At 40.2% G+C, this 16,409-nt stretch overlaps 2 protein-coding genes across 2 annotated transcripts in view; one reads left to right on the top strand and one right to left on the bottom strand.

Annotated features, from left to right (window-relative positions):
• LOC135713235 (zonadhesin-like) overlaps positions 1-16,409 on the bottom strand; it is a 110,755-nt gene that overhangs the window by 88,158 nt on the left and 6,188 nt on the right. The gene's annotated exons all lie outside the window — the stretch shown is intronic.
• On the top strand, positions 82-14,592 carry LOC135713241 (SCO-spondin-like). The gene is made up of 4 exons (XM_065236345.1): positions 82-151; positions 217-903; positions 14,144-14,278; positions 14,348-14,592. The coding sequence occupies exons 1-4, from the start codon at positions 82-84 to the stop codon at positions 14,590-14,592; spliced, it is 1,137 nt and encodes a 378-aa protein (XP_065092417.1).

Here is a 16,409-nt window from a genome sequence, read left to right as displayed (position 1 = left end):
TGCACGTATAGGCTGGAATTATTTCCTTTTGACAAGAGCTATAAAGCATCTTGCTAACAATTTCTGGTAACAAGTTTAAAAATGAGGTTGGTAGTTCTAAGCATTCTCCTAACGCTGGGCGTTAACAACGCAAGGGTGTACCGAAGAACACGTAAGCTGATTTAACATAATGCGCCACTACAATCTGAAAATTGACCAAGTTGTTTGCCATTACAGCGTGCGAGGATCCAAATGAGGTGTTTGTATCAGGTGAACCAGTATGTGAAAGATCATGCGATGACCTAGATGACGAAACTCCATGTTCAGCGGAGTGCGTCACAGGATGCTTCTGTAGGCCGGGATATGTTCGCAACTTGGTTGATGGATCATGTGTACTACCATGTTATTGTCCCGTAGCAGATCCGACAAGTACAGAAACACCATGTACTACACCGAAGAAGAGGCACTGTCGACGTAAGAAATGCAAATGTAAACCGAAACGTACTACTACAGAAGCTCCTACATCGTGTGAATGTTCTACTACTACTGAAGCACCTCCACCGTGTGATTGTGGAACTACTACTACAGCACCTCCACCATGTGATTGTTCTACTACTACTGAAGCACCTCCACCATGTGATTGTTCTACTACTACTGAAGCACCTCCACCATGTGATTGTTCTACTACTACTGAAGCACCTCCGCCATGTGATTGTTCTACTACTACTACAGCACCTCCACCATGTGATTGTTCTACTACTACTGAAGCACCTCCGCCATGTGATTGTTCTACTACTACTACAGCACCTCCACCATGTGATTGTTCTACTACTACTGAAGCACCGCCACCATGTGATTGTTCTACTACTACCGAAGCACCTCCACCATGTGATTGTTCTACTACTACTGAAGCACCTCCACCATGTGATTGTTCTACTACTACCTCTCAGGCACCTTGCGATTGTTCTTGGAATTGAATAAATTGCTTATTTTTATAAATTTGTTTCCGTTGTAAAAAACCGAGAAAAACCATAGATTAAACTTATTTCAGTCAGTGTAGATTTACCGTTTCTGGCTTTTCGTCCCAATTATTAGCACACCTAACTTATACCCTGGATATCAAACTAAAATCCAAATTTGTTGTTATGATGTAGTTTTTTTTTTATTACGCCAGTTGATCTCCTTTTGTATGGATCAATTGTTAGCACAGCAAAACTGATGAGAGCATAATTTTAAGGGCCACCCACATTAGATCCAGAGCCTCCCTTAACTCAGCCGGTAAAGGCACAGCTACAAAGCAAGACCATGCTGGAGGTGGCTGGGTTCGATTCCCGGTCCGGTCAAGGGATTTTCCGGGTTGAAAAATTTCTCGACTTCCCTGGGCATAGAGTATGATTGTACTTGTCACACAATTATACTAATGCAAAAATGATACATATATCGAAAGCTCTCAATTAATAACTGTTGAAGTGCATCTAGAACACTAAAAGCGAATTTGATTGTTGTTGGGTGATAACCAGCGTAAAACCGAACTATTTGTCAGTGCGAATCTCAACCAAGGTTGAACATAAAAATTGTTGAAAATGCGTTTTATTTTTCTTAGTTCAATGTAACAGTTATACATTAGTAGATATTATGCTTACTGTAAGACCATTGTTTCAGTCTTCTTTCTTACCATAGGCTATTGCTGGAAATTTTCCTCGTTCACGGCCTATCATCTTTTGCACGAGCCCTGTTCCCACTTGTTTGGCTGCCAAATTCCATTTCCGCTCGAAATCCTTCAGTACAAAAGCAATTCCATCCTTTTTCTTCAGTATGTGCTTCAAAATTTACCAGTATTCCTCAATTTGCCATAGTTCCGGAGTATTGGCCGGATTCATCTCCTTGGAACCATTGTGACGCCATTTTCGCTGTACCACTGTTTGGTGGAATTTGAGTAGTGGCAGCTTGCCAAGTTCCGCCAGTAAAGGCAATCCACCTCATGCTGCTCCAAAAAAGGCGGTAGTCTCATCCGTAGGCACTCCTCCTGGTAAATTTTCTGGTTAATGATCCCAGAAGTTACGAAAGTTTCGCTTTTCAATCCACAGCTGCAGATTGGAACTTTTTGAGGAATTTCTTTTTGATTTTACATTCTTCCGGTCAACCGAGATATGAAATTCCTATATATAAAGGAATTTAATAATATTAAATCAAGGTTTTAGATCGATGAATTATGCTGTGCCAATATGGTCTAGTTGATGCACTACCAGGAAAAAAAGTACTTCAAAAAATTCAGAACAAAGTTCTGGAGATGATTTTTAAATTGACTCCCTGGTTCAGTACTAGCAAGGCACATAGAATCTCGAATGATGAGACTTTAGAACAAGTGAAATTTGAGCTGAACGCTTTACCTTAGGATAGGTCTTGTCCATCTGAACAACTTTGCCGAACACAGATACCTTCTATGTAGTCCATATGTTAAGTTAGGGAAAACAATGAGAAGCACGCCTGGTGAGTGAGTTCTGAACTAAACTCTTTACCACAAAATAGATCTTGCCCATTTGAACAATTTTGCCCAAGATGGGAACCTTTTTATCTAGTCAAAATGTTAAGTTAGGGCAATCAATTCAAAATGAATGTCACACTAGCGTTGCCTGGTGAGTGGCTTCTGAACTAAACTCTGTTCCTTAAGATAGGTCTTGTCCATCGATCAACTTTTCTGAAGCCGGAAACCATCCATTTGAGCGGGATCTGTTGATAGCGTTATGTAATGTGTATTAAGATGCCGCAACTTGATCATTTTTGTTTTAGTCCCATCTAGTGAGTAGGATCTGTCATACACATAGTTTTGAAGACCTTGTACTTGTGTCTTTGCAGAAGAAAAGTGAGTGTCTTTACAGAAGAAAACAACATCCTATATGGTTGGGATCTCATTGTATAAACATCTCTAACATTACGATACACCATATGGATATATTTTTACAATTACCCCCTTCTCACCTCCGAGAGATCCACCCCTCCAAAACAAGTCTAATAATTTAAACAAAAATTTCACTAAATTTACTTTGCATCGATCATTTTGAATTTTAGAAATCTATTGAAATTTCGTTAAGATACGGCAATTTGAATATGGGGTCAAATTGACAACGCAAGTATTTCAATAAAATTATTCCAATAAATAAACTTTTTTGGAGCAAATTTGATCTGATACTACAGAGGTGGGTACACATAGTCACGAAAAAAAAATAGTAAAATGCATCGATAAATAAAAAACCTACAGCCTTTCAGTGGTCAAATTTACCCCAAAGTACAGACAAAGGGTTAATAGGTGTGCAATATGGTGCTTCATTTTGAAAAAAACTGATTACAAATTTTAAAACATTTGCGTGACCTCTAAATCATCATCAAGTTTTTACCATTTTTTACACAGGCTCATATTTTGGGGTAATGAATCGAATGGGAGGGTGGGCTATAAGAAATTTCACCTTTTTTTATCAAAATGAACCACCCTAGTGTGAAATAGTGATGTACAAAGTGTGCCATAATATAATTTCAGTGAATCCTGATTAATGAGGGCGTCTTAGTGGAATACCTGTATAATGAGAGAGAGAAGGATTAGTATTTTCCATTTAATTCCACTACTTTATTTGCTTATCCTTGACAGATACGCGTATTTCGTCTACAATGTGCAGACTTCTTCAGTGTCATGTACTAATACTCGACTGAAGAAAAACATCGCATTTCCGAATATATATTAACACAGGTACATTTTCACTTAGGAACTAGGTAAACTTAAATTTAATTTTATATAGGAACAGGTACTCCGCTGCTTACTCGTTGATGTGTGCTAGGTAGTAACTTGAAAAGCCATGTGTGTCCGTTTCCGTGATCCCTGTTGAGTAAAGTTGAATTACGTTGTTTGTTGACCTCGAGGCTTTCTGCAACATCCAATTTCCATGGTGTAGATACGGTTCGTAAAATCGTGATGTCCTCCGTCGATAGTTGGTGGTCCTCTGTGAAGATGTGTTCTGCAACCTTTGATTTCAAATCATATGTTAGGCCTTTTTCCTCTTGCTTTTTGGCCTTATTAACCTCCGCTATATGTTCTTTAAATCTAGTTGCTAAAGTTCTCTTGGTTTGTCCTACATATACTTTGTTACAATTATTACAGCTTATTTTATATACACCTGCTTTACCTAAAACATTAACTGGGTCTTTAGTGGATCCTAACAATGATTTCAACTGGTTATGTCTACTGGTGAAAACTAAATCTAATCCGAATTGTTTTAACTGTGGTCTTAGCTTACAATTAATATCTTGATCAAATGGAACGGACACTCGTTTCAATGATTCAGGTGCTGTGGTGAGGGTTGTAAATAATCTCCTTTGTAGAATTCTCGCTTTTTTTATCGATGATTGCCTGGATTGTGGTCTCCTTGTATCCGTTGAGTCTTGCTGTTTCGAAGATGTACTGTAATTCCTTAACCTTTCCTGTATCGCTGAGTGGAAGAGTCTGCATTCGGTGAATCATGTGGTGAAAGGCGGCCATTTTCTGCTGGAACGAATGGTTGGAAGTATAGGGGATAACTCTTTTGGTGCTTGTTGGTTTCCTGTAAATTTCGTATTCAAGCGAGGAAGATGATGACGATTCCCTGATGACTAGAAGATCGAGAAATACGAGTTTCCCGTCTTTTTCTACCTCGTGAGTGAATTTGATATCGTTATGAATTCTGTTGATCTCATCTAAAATTTGTGGAAGGGCTTCCCGTTTAACTACGCTGAAGATATCGTCAACAAACCTCCACCAACGGTTTGGTAATAGTCCTTTCTCCTTCAGGATTGTCTCCAAGTTGGCCATGAAAAGTTCACACAAGAAGGGGGATAGGGGGTTTCCCATTGGGGCTCCTTTCGTCTGCTTGTAGAAGTTACCTCGGAAAGAGAAGTAGTTCTCTTCCATACAAAGGCGGGTCAGCTTAAGGTACGTCCTAACCTTGTTTCTCCATGCTGCATCCTCTCGTTGTGTTAATAGCCAGTCCTCCAAATGGTTGATCGCTTCCTTGACCGGTACGCTGGGAAAAAGAGCTGTGACGTCGAAAGATACCATAATCTCGTCCTCGTTGATGTCTCCTGAGGAATTACAGTACATCTTCGAAACAGCAAGACTCAACGGATACAAGGAGACCACAATCCAGGCAATCATCGATAAAAAAGCGAGAATTCTACAAAGGAGATTATTTACAACCCTCACCACAGCACCTGAATCATTGAAACGAGTGTCCGTTCCATTTGATCAAGATATTAATTGTAAGCTAAGACCACAGTTAAAACAATTCGGATTAGATTTAGTTTTCACCAGTAGACATAACCAGTTGAAATCATTGTTAGGATCCACTAAAGACCCAGTTAATGTTTTAGGTAAAGCAGGTGTATATAAAATAAGCTGTAATCATTGTAACAAAGTATACACGGGAAAAAATCCAATCTCCGAAATGAGAAAAATGACTCATGATTTCATGAACAAAGCGTATTTTCATGTTATGAAAATACACCATGAATAATATTCATGATATCATGAGCAACTTTTGCGTAACGCAGCAAACATTCCCAAAATCATGAATCATCCGATTTCAAATCATGATCTAAAATTCATGGGTTTAACTTTTACCAAAAAAAATGTAAAAAGTAAATGTAATAGAATAAAGCATCAGACTGGATTCGAACCAAGAACCTTGAGATTATCAAACCCATTCTTTGACCACTAGACTATCAGTACTTGTATAAGACGGAAGACAAAAGGCGTATAAGAGATACCTATGTAGTGCGGTTTATGAACACGGTTTGCCAAGTACGTGTAACGCTTGTAGCGGCCTTGATTCCACTGCATTATGAAATCATGAATTTCCATGACGAAATCATGAATCATTGTTATGATTTCATGGGCTGGCAAGTTTTTCCATTTCATGATTTCTTATTCATGAAAATGGAATCGGATTTGTTTCCGTGTATGTAGGACAAACCAAGAGAACTTTAGCAACTAGATTTAAAGAACATATAGCGGAGGTTAATAAGGCCAAAAAGCAAGAGGAAAAAGGCCTAACATATGATTTGAAATCAAAGGTTGCAGAACACATCTTCACAGAGGACCACCAACTATCGACGGAGGACATCACGATTTTACGAACCGTATCTACACCATGGAAATTAGATGTTGCAGAAAGCCTCGAGATCAACAAACAACGTAATTCAACTTTACTCAACAGGGATCAAGGAAACGGACACACATGGCTTTTCAAGTTACTACCTAGGACACATCAACGAGTAAGCAGCGGAGTATCTGTTCTAATAGAAAATTAAATTTAAGTTTACCTAGTTTCTAAGTGAAAATGTACCTGTGTTAATATATATTCGGTAAATGCGATGTTTTTCTTCAGTCGAGAATTAGTACATGACACTGAAGAAGTCTGCACATTGTAGACGAAATACGCGTATCTGTCAAGGATAAGCAAATAAAGTAGTGGAATTAAATGGAAAATACTAATCCTTCTCTCTCTCATTATAATTTCAGTGCGAATGATGCGTGCAACAATTGGGCTCTGAGACAGAATCAAAAAAATTATTATAAGGATAGTAAAGGTTGAACACGAAACATTCCCGACACATGAAACACACTATTTTTGTGTTAATCTGTTTAAGAACCACAATGGCAAGATGGACCAACCATGGTCTTAGCCGTCATCAGACAACAGCAAAAAAAAAGAACCACAATGCGACTACTTAGCCCAAATTTTACGACAACAGCACTGTATAGGGTAGAGCGCTTCTTCGTCGTAATCGCCCATTTCCGTTCTATCGATCAGAATAGATCTACAATATCAATGATTTCACCGAGTACGAATAAATAATAGGTTTGTTCCGATTAACTACAACTTAAATCCTGTTAGAGCGCATTGTATGAATATTTACGCTCATTGTTCTTAAAACAAAAGAAGCGCTCCTAATGAATCCCCCTTTTCTCATTTATCCGTAGGAGGAAGAAAATCTAATGGCGATTCAATGTGTTAGGATGCAATTGAAACGCATAGAACGAAATTAAAATCAAGAAGCAGTAATAGACTTTAAACAATATCTCAACAATTTGGGACTCTTTATCAAATCTATGGAAAGGTGAATAAATTTAGAAGTCATCTTTGACAGAAATATTCAATGTTTTGATCAAACTCGTTCAGAAAAGAGAGGTAAAGCGCGGGTTGTGCTTAGTAAGACGGAAATTAGATCCAAAACCCTACTAATGCAAAAATGAACTGGCTAATGAAAACTCTCAATTAATAACTGTGGTGTGCTCAAAAGTTCGACCGATTTTCGAGCAGAACTCAGCCACGCAGAGATAGATCCATCTCAAAGAGTAAAATTCCTCCTTCACTCAGTTTTCAATACCATACGCTCTTCTCCGCTTTGCTTGGAGTTTCCTTTTTAAAACTGAGAACTGCTGTTCGGATGGCCTCTTCAATGCGCAAAAAACTGAGGAAACCACATTTTGTTCCTCTTATGGTGATAAGCTCCAACTGGTATTATCCTCGGATTAAATCCCGATCAAGACTGTCCGGTTGCTTTGATGTCGACATCAGAGTTCATCAACCCGATTCTAAACAAACACTTTCCAGATCATCCAAATAGGAACGGGATGGTAAGTTATTCCGAGTAGGAGCTTACCGCCATTAGAGACACTTTTTGACTTGATTGAATCCGTTGATGCGATGAGTCACGTAATGCATGCTTCTTATTTGGTGTTTATCACAGTCTGGTTTGAATTCCGGTTGTAACTTTTTATTATTTGTCTTTTATTATTATTATTTATTATTATTATTATTATTTTTATTATTATTATTATTATTATTATTATTATTATTATTATTATTATTATTATTATTATTATTTTTATTATTATTATTATTATTATTATTATTATTATTATTATTATTATTATTATTATTATTTATTATTAGTCCATCTGACTTTAAAGTCTTAATGAAACACTTAAAGCTAAAAGTAGTCATACATTATAATTGCCCGACATTAAGCGATTACGAAATCTGGATGAAGTGATGCTAAAATCGAATTGGTCGGATACCACGTTGAATTGACGAACCATGGCGACAAGAGAGCTGTTAGCTGCATAATTGGTATTGTGCGCTTCCTCGTGTAGCAAAGCTCTCGGACGGAGTGTACGGACAGGTGCATATACATTAATCTTAGCCAGTAACTACGGCACATCATATTCAGCAAGCAAAACTTTGGCAACGAAGACAGCCTGCGATGCGTTTCTCCGCTCAACAAGAGTATCCAAGCCCAGCAAACGACAGCGATCAGCATACGGTAGCGCAATGCGTATCTGACGAATCTACGTTGGACAGCTTCGAATCGTGCAAGCCATACTGCCTGGTAGGGACTCCAGAAAACACACGCAAACTCAAGCAATGAGCGCACCAATGAGCAGTAAAGAGCTTTAAAACACAAAGGATCCCGGAATTCGCTTGAGATTTTGAACATGAATCCTAGTTGACGGTTCGCTTTGTCGATTGTGCCTGAGAAGTGGCGAGTGTAAGTAAGCCTTTCATCCAACACGACGCTAAGGTCTTTTACGTGATCAACACGTTGGAGTACAGTGTCAGCAACCTTATAATCGAACAAAATACCATTTCTAGTTCGGTGGAAGCTAATCACACAACACTTTGAGACGCACAGGAGCATAAAACTACGCATACACTAATTATGAAAGATCTCCAGAAGGTTTTGTAATTCTAAGCAATCACATTGGTTGCGAACAACAATGTAACTTTTCAGGTCATCAGCAAAAAACAATTTACCTCCGCTAGGCAGGATAAACGTTGCATCGTTCACAAATAGAGAGAAGAGCAGTGGTCCCAGTATGCTTCCCTGTGGAACTCCGGAACTGTTCGAGAAGCAGTAAGATGAGTAGTTTCCGATGCAGACAGTAACTTGCCGTTGTACGAGGTACGACCTCAGTCAACTGCAGAAGGGAGCAGAACATCCAATTTTGTCCAGTTTTGCTAGTAGAATGACGTGTACAACTTTATCAAACGCAGCTTTAAGATCTGTGTAGATGGCATCCACTTGGAGTTTCTTAGATACATTTTCCATGCAGAAAGACGTAAAGCTGACGAGATTCGTTTCGACGGAGCGGCCAGGAAAGAAGCCATGTTGGCAGGTGCTAATGTAGTTTTTGCAGGAACCAAACAATCTCTCATTGACCAGCGACTCGAACACTTTAGATTCGACCCCGAGCGAGGTATTCCCACGGTAGTTTTCCACATTGCATTTGTCTCCTTTCTTGAAAACATGGAACATAGTAGAGCATTTCCAAAGCGTGGGAAACTTACGCTGATGGAGCGATAGATTAAAAAGCAGGGTCAGCGGGGCGGCACAGCAGATGGTATAACGCTCGGTCCGGGTGAAAAAGAAGATTTAGTTTTCCTTATCGCAGAGAGAACCATTTCAACATCCACAGTAAAAACATCCATGTTTACGACATCGGTTGGCACATCGCGGACTGCTAGATTGATTTCAGCTTGCGATGGTGAGTCGTTCGAGAAAACGCTCAAGAAGTGCCTTGCAAAAAGCCTGCATTTATCCTCAGTTGTCAATGCTACGTCGTTGCCCAGAAACACCTTCGACGGGAGACCAGTTTCCTTTCTTTTAGTATTTTCGAACGACCAGAATCCCCTAGGATTGCTTCACAGATTGCGTTCAGTGCGAATTACATACCGCTGGTAGAGAAGCTTGTTGTAGCGGCGATAGTTGTTACTGGCAATTGAAAAATTCCGTTTGGTCAAGAAACACCGCCGATGAGTAAGGGCACGAAGCGTTCTAGCACGTGCTCTTTTCAGGTTGCGGAGAGTAGCGTTAGCCCATGGCGGTTTTCTATGAGGTAGGCACTTTGGCACTGAAGCAGAAATACAGTCGCGCAGAAAGCAATTATAGCGATCGACAGCTATGTCGATCTCCAGGTCATTCAACACGTTCCAGTCTATCTCGGACAAGGAACGTCGCAGCAAACGTAGATCAGTCTTCCGGAAGTTGAGACGATAGACAATCGAAGTTTCATCAAAGTGAAGTTGAGATCTATTTGCGATAGAAATATCCAAAGCAGGATGGAAGTTGTCAAGAGGATCGATGACATCAGGCGCCTCAGTAACGGTACAGTCAAGAAGTGAATTTTCACTAACGAACACCAAGTCTAGGAAATGAGACTGAAAGTTGGGAACTAGATTTATCTGGCTCAATCCATGAAAACCAGTACCGTCCACAAGCAAGCGGCTGGCCGGAGTAGTAACAGATGCTATTGGATCTGGATATGCAAATCCCTGACCTGAGTGCGACCAGATAAGCCCAGGCTGATTGAAATCACCGAGCATAAGAATCATGTCCGAATAATTAGCCATAGAAGAAGCAAATTCTACAGCATCCATATGAAGTTGCATTATGCTACAGCCGAGACGTCGTTCAGGGGGAATGTACACCGCTCCAATAAAAATGCTCCGTGAAGCGAGGCTAATTTTAACCCAAACAGTCTCAATCTAAGTAAATTGTTCATAGGCGATCTGGCAAGAGGCAAATGCGTTAGAAATAGCAACGAGAACACCACCTCCGCGAGTACGAACACTGTTGGCAAGATTATGGTTCAATCGGTAGACACTAAAGGAGTCGCCGAACAGTTGCACAGAATTGATCCTCCCATCAAGCCATGTCTTCGTGAAGACATAAACGTCAAACTCCTCGTCAAGCGCAGCAAGATAAACATCGTCCAATTTAGTCTTGAGTCCTCTGGTGTTTTGATAGTACACACGTAAACCGCGTTGAGATACAGCGTGTATCCCGCAAGAAGGTAAACTGCAACTCGAAGAGGTATCAGAGCTTGACAAATATTCATCTATGCAACTGTACTTGCCTGTGGTCACAGGTTGGAAGACCCCGTCTCCGTTTCCGAACTCAGGACCGGGACGACTATGACGGCGGGATCCAGCAAGCTCGACTGAGTCGGAGGGATTAGGGGCTTCCAATGTTCTGAGTGCAGTGCGGCCCGGTAAAAAAGTGTACGATGATGAAGGAAGATAACGTTGAGGTACTCGTTGCTGCTTTAGGTGAACCATCCTGGTGTTTGGTTCGGAATTGAGAAGTTTTGTTTTCGGTAGAGTCAGGCCGTAACGATATCCTATCAACCAACGAATTTCTGATACGTGAGGAATACTTGCCTGTAAGAGGGTTCTGGAAGACCCCGACACCAACCTCCACCACAGGTCCAGAACGACTGTGAAGGCAGGAACAAACAGCAAGCACGACTGGGTCGGGAGGACTAGGGGCTTCCACAATGCTACAGGCAGTGCGTTCTGGGTTGATTTCAGCAAGCAGCGGTGAATTGATTGATTCCAATGTAGAGGATACTATTGGCCACCGGTATCCGCTGATGGTTTCGCACCAATACTGATGACTTGACGGTTTTTTTTAGCGATTTTCAAATTCACGGAAATACACGTTCTCAAGCCATGTTTCTTCTGACAATGCAACGTCCTTCAGATCCTTACTAACGCCCACTTTGAAAGTCACAAAGCTAAGTGTGGCAGGGTCTTTGTCCTTAGGCACAAACCTGATAACCTTAGGTTTCACATCAGGGCCCAGATTCATGCAGGTAATTGCTAGTGATGCGATGTCATCATCTGGAGTGTTGGGATCAAAAGCTGACAGATAAATCCATAGCAGATACTCATGCTATGGCACTGTTTTTAACGTATTAAAGGCCGATTTAGTCCCACGATTAACCGGAGCTTTCGCCGACGACAGGATCTCATCACGCTTCCGTTTCGGAGTGTTGGGAACAGGATTCGACGCAAAGATTTTCACCCATGAAGTATTCAAAACGGGAGCTGGAGGTTTGGCATCCTTCTTTGCAGAAAGAACATTTACCATGTCCTTCAGCCCAGCTATGTCGTCCTTTAGCGAATTCACTGAAGCTTCATCAGGTAAATTTTCAGCAGTGCACCGTGACGTAATTTTCCTAAAGTGGTCGCTGGAAAACACATCCGCGCAACCATCGCACATCCAGAAAAGATTCCGGCAATGGGTTCCCAACGCCTCGTGTAGCGAATAATCCACCTTTGCACAGATCAAGTGAAACAAATTACCGCAGTACCCGCGACAAAAAATTTTCTCCGAATCCGATACAACTTTTTTGCAACTGGTGCATGCCATCCTTACTGATGATCGATCGAAAGTGATATCACCAGCATATATACTTCTCTACAGACAGCACTGGTTCCTTTTTATTCCAGGAGATGTCACTTCACGCGAAAAAAATTGCGTGGGGAGGTGGTAGGCGGTTGCTAATCAGTGACAACAAAATACCGACAATACCGACACGTTTTATACACGGTTGGCACTAGAAATGCTCTGAACTTTACCGACGAAGGGTGGAGAATGAAATAAACAAACGGACACGCAACATAAAACAAATTAAAAAGCGCTACGGATCACGAAAATTAGTCTTAGAAAATCGTAATGAATACTGTAAACACAACTACAGACAGTGCTGCCAGTTTTTTGCTTCTTTTCTACTTCATCGACACCGGGAGCAAATTCAAAAGCTTCTCATTTAAAGAGCACAATGAGGAAATACACTTTTATCACAGCGCACCACTCTTTCTCTGTTTCGTTTCATGCTTACCTCAATGTTTGTCAAAATCTAACTTCTTGTCTGTCAGAAATAACTACGCTCGGATAGTAGGGTTAATCGACAACTTTCCTTCAGTCAAATTTTAACCAAAAGTTAAAAAAGGAACTCCGCCACTGGTTCAGAGCCGGCAGAGTTGAGGGCCGGCGCAAAGTCCCAGAACAGACGCAATATAGCCAAATAAGAAGAAAATCTATTAGAAACCAAGATTGCGTAACTTATGAGAGCCCACAGCTCATACACCGTAAAACGGTGTATCCTTGATAATGCGGATAACTTTGATAGTAGAATATAATGCTTAAATTTACTCATTGCACTTTATACAAATTGGAAAAATTAGTTCCATATTGTAGCTTAGGGTATTGCCCTTGATATCGTACAGAGTTTTTAACACATATTAGTTACATATTTTCCAAACATATTGAAACACAATTTTCTTGTTTTTCGACGGTTTGAAAAGACACTCAAACAATCACTTATGAAATGTATTTCCGATATAGCCATCACAAATTCAATGTTGTCTTCTTATTGCTTATGATGTTTTCTGATTATATACTTATTTAAAGTTTCATATTTCAAATTGATTGAGTTTCACGCATCGCATCACATTCATCGAGCATTTTCAAAGAAACCCCATATCAAAATAATGATGTTCGATCACAAGACTAAAAAATTAGTGCAAATGCAATCATTTCCGTTAAACGTATTACTAACGAATTGAGTCTAGGTTGTTGTTTAAAAAAAGTAATATTTTAAAAACATTCATTGCTTTAAAAAATATTTAGAATGTACTTTAAACAAATTATCAATGCTATCCCGTTTCACGGAAAATATTGTCACGTTTGGTCAGCATCCGACTGCTATAAAAAGGATATCCCCCTAATCTCCACTGATCAGTGTCCAAGATGAAACTTGTAGCGATTGTGATGCTCGTAGTTACCGGAGCTGCGGTCTGTGCTGTACCATCCGAAAGTAGGTTGTGTCTACTTTGAAGGATCAATATCACCTAGCGCATATATTGCCTTTTATAACCCATTACAGAATGCGGTCCATACGAGGGGTACAAAGAATGCGGAACAGCCTGTCCCGAAACGTGTGACACGTTGGGAATAGTTGTGCCGTGTGTCAAACTGTGTGTTAGAGGATGCTTCTGTCAAGATGGTTACGTTCTGGACAACCAAACTCAGGAATGCGTTCTACCATGTGACTGCCCTCCGAAGACCACTACCACCATACCGGAACCTACTGAAACAACATGCGGCTAGGCTTTGTGATCTATAGAGTTTTGTTTATCTTAGTTTAATAAAGGTTTAATAGCATACCAGTTATTGTTTTGAACATTCACGATAAGTTCGTGTCTTGCTTCTCGGCATGTGCAACATCATGATGATTAACGGCAGTCTGATGATACGCACAAGAATGCATTCCGACACGCCTATCCAGCTTCCATTTTGCCTTATAAAAAGGATCATCCTCGCATCTTAGTCATCAGTGAAGCGCTCAAGATGAAACTCGCATCCATTGTGATTGTCCTAGCCATAAGCACTGTAGCCCTTGGCGATTTCAAGCCATGCAAAGGTGAGTACGATTAATCTCAAGCTGACACACCCAATTTGATCACGTTTGTTTTATTTTTCTATTGCCCAGTGTGTCTCGATCCCAATACCGAGTACAGATTGTGCGGCGATCAATGTCCGAGGACCTGCGAGAATCTGGAACCGGAGGAACCGTGTATCCAGGTGTGCCGGCGCGGGTGCTACTGCAAGAAGGGATACGTACGGGAAAACAAAAGCGGACGGTGCATTCTGCCGTGTGAATGTCCTCAGCCGAAACCGAAGCCACCCTGTGGTTGTCCCAAGAAGCCAACACCGTGTGGCTGCCGGAAAGGCTGATGCAATGAACTTCGTAGATTGTTGCCAAGCAGCCAGGCATTGGATTGTAAAATAAATATTCATTATTGACCATGTGTTGTTTGTTTTGACTTCCCTACACGGAGATGAAAAACTACCCACAATTAAGTACTTTTCCCTCAATTCCGGGGTTCAGCCCAATAACCCAAATTTGAGTGAATCGCATATAGTAGTTTCCATTTAACACCAGCAAAAAAAATACCTACTCTTAAGTATATTCTACCCAAAATTAAGTTTAAACCACGTAAATTTGAGAATATGCATTTTACTCAAAAGTAACTTATTGAGCTGAACTATATCGTTGGGTCGAATCTCTTGTTCCTTTTTTGACAACAATAACGAGTGCAAGTGAGAGGCTGAAGTCAATATTAAGTAAAAAGAACTCAAATTTTGGGTAGTATTTTTTCTCCGTGTACATTGCACAATCACTAGGGTGAAGTGCGAATTGTTGCACAACTTTTTGATATTTTATCAATGCACGAGGTGGAAAACAATTTTAAAGTAGGAATTCCTTAAGAATCCATTGAATGCTATTCATGAAATTTTTCCACAACTCCATCAGCACTTTATATTCGTAAATAAAGGATGAACACGAAAAAATCCGGACACGAAAATCTTGTTGGGGTTTAAAAATGCGTTGTTTCAGTTTTCCTTCTTACCGTAGACCAAACTTATCTTCGAACACGGCCCATCATCTTTTGCACGAGCCCTGTTTCCACTTGTTTGGCTGCCAAATTCCATTTGTGCTTGAAATCCTTCAGGTCAATTGCAGTTCCAGCCTTTTTCTTCTGAATATGCTTCACAATTGACCAGTATTCCTCAATTGGCCTTAGTTCCGGAGTATTGGCCGGATGCATCTCCTTGGAAACCACTGTGACGCTATTTTCGCTGTATCACTGTTTGGTGGAATTTCAGTAGTGGTAGCTTGCCAAGTTCGGCAAGTCCGGAATAGGCAATCCACCTGATGCTGCTCCAGAAAAGGTAGTAGTCTCTCCCGTAGGCACTCCGTAGGTAAAATTGCTAGTTCATGGTCCCAGAAGTAACGTTAGTTTCGCGTTTCAGCCTACAACTGCAGATTGCTTGCCAGACAAGGAACGTTTTGGGGATTTTTTACATTCTTCCAGGGTACTCTTCCGGTCAACCGAGGTATAAAATTCCAGCCCAGGAATTTTATCAAAAACTGCCAGGAGCGGATAGACCGCTCCGAGCGTGCAAGATCGAATCGCGACCTGCTTGCTTCGGTGATACCATGATGTAAACAAATGAACTTATCATAACAACCAATGCCTACTGTGATTTTATACACTGTTAGCTTGATTCAGTGAAATTTTGATAAAAATTACTCAAAAAATACCCTAATGGCAGCGTTTTTAATGTGTCCGGATTTTTTCATGTTCAACCTTTATATGCGCCTTTAGAAATGCGCGGAGCACAAGGTTCAATAGAAACTTTGTAGTACACTCAGGTATTTTTTTACACGGTTTTACGAGATTTTGATTTTTCGCATGCTTAAATGTTTTTAAAAAATCGGATTTTGATGCCATTTGTAATTAAAGCATGATATGGTCCATATAGACATATTTTAAAATTTTCTGTATTTACACCAAAAATTGTGTGTTTTTTTTAAGTATGCCATTCGATTACAAATAGCTTGAAACGGATAATGTGATTGGAATCAAGTCGATAGGTTGTATCGTTGTCAAGATATCTATAAAAACGTACCGTGTAAATCGTGGAAAACCGTGTAAAAAAAACCGTGTAAAAAAAAACCGCGTAAAAAAAACCGTGTAAAAAAAGAC

This window comes from Ochlerotatus camptorhynchus, unplaced genomic scaffold, assembly GCF_037179485.1.
Source record: "Ochlerotatus camptorhynchus isolate MF236.1 unplaced genomic scaffold, CSIRO-AGI_Acam_v1.1 ptg000549l, whole genome shotgun sequence".
NCBI lineage: Eukaryota > Metazoa > Arthropoda > Insecta > Diptera > Culicidae > Ochlerotatus > Ochlerotatus camptorhynchus.
Note: the sequence above shows the minus strand (reverse complement) of the source record. Positions and strands in the feature narration are given on the sequence as shown.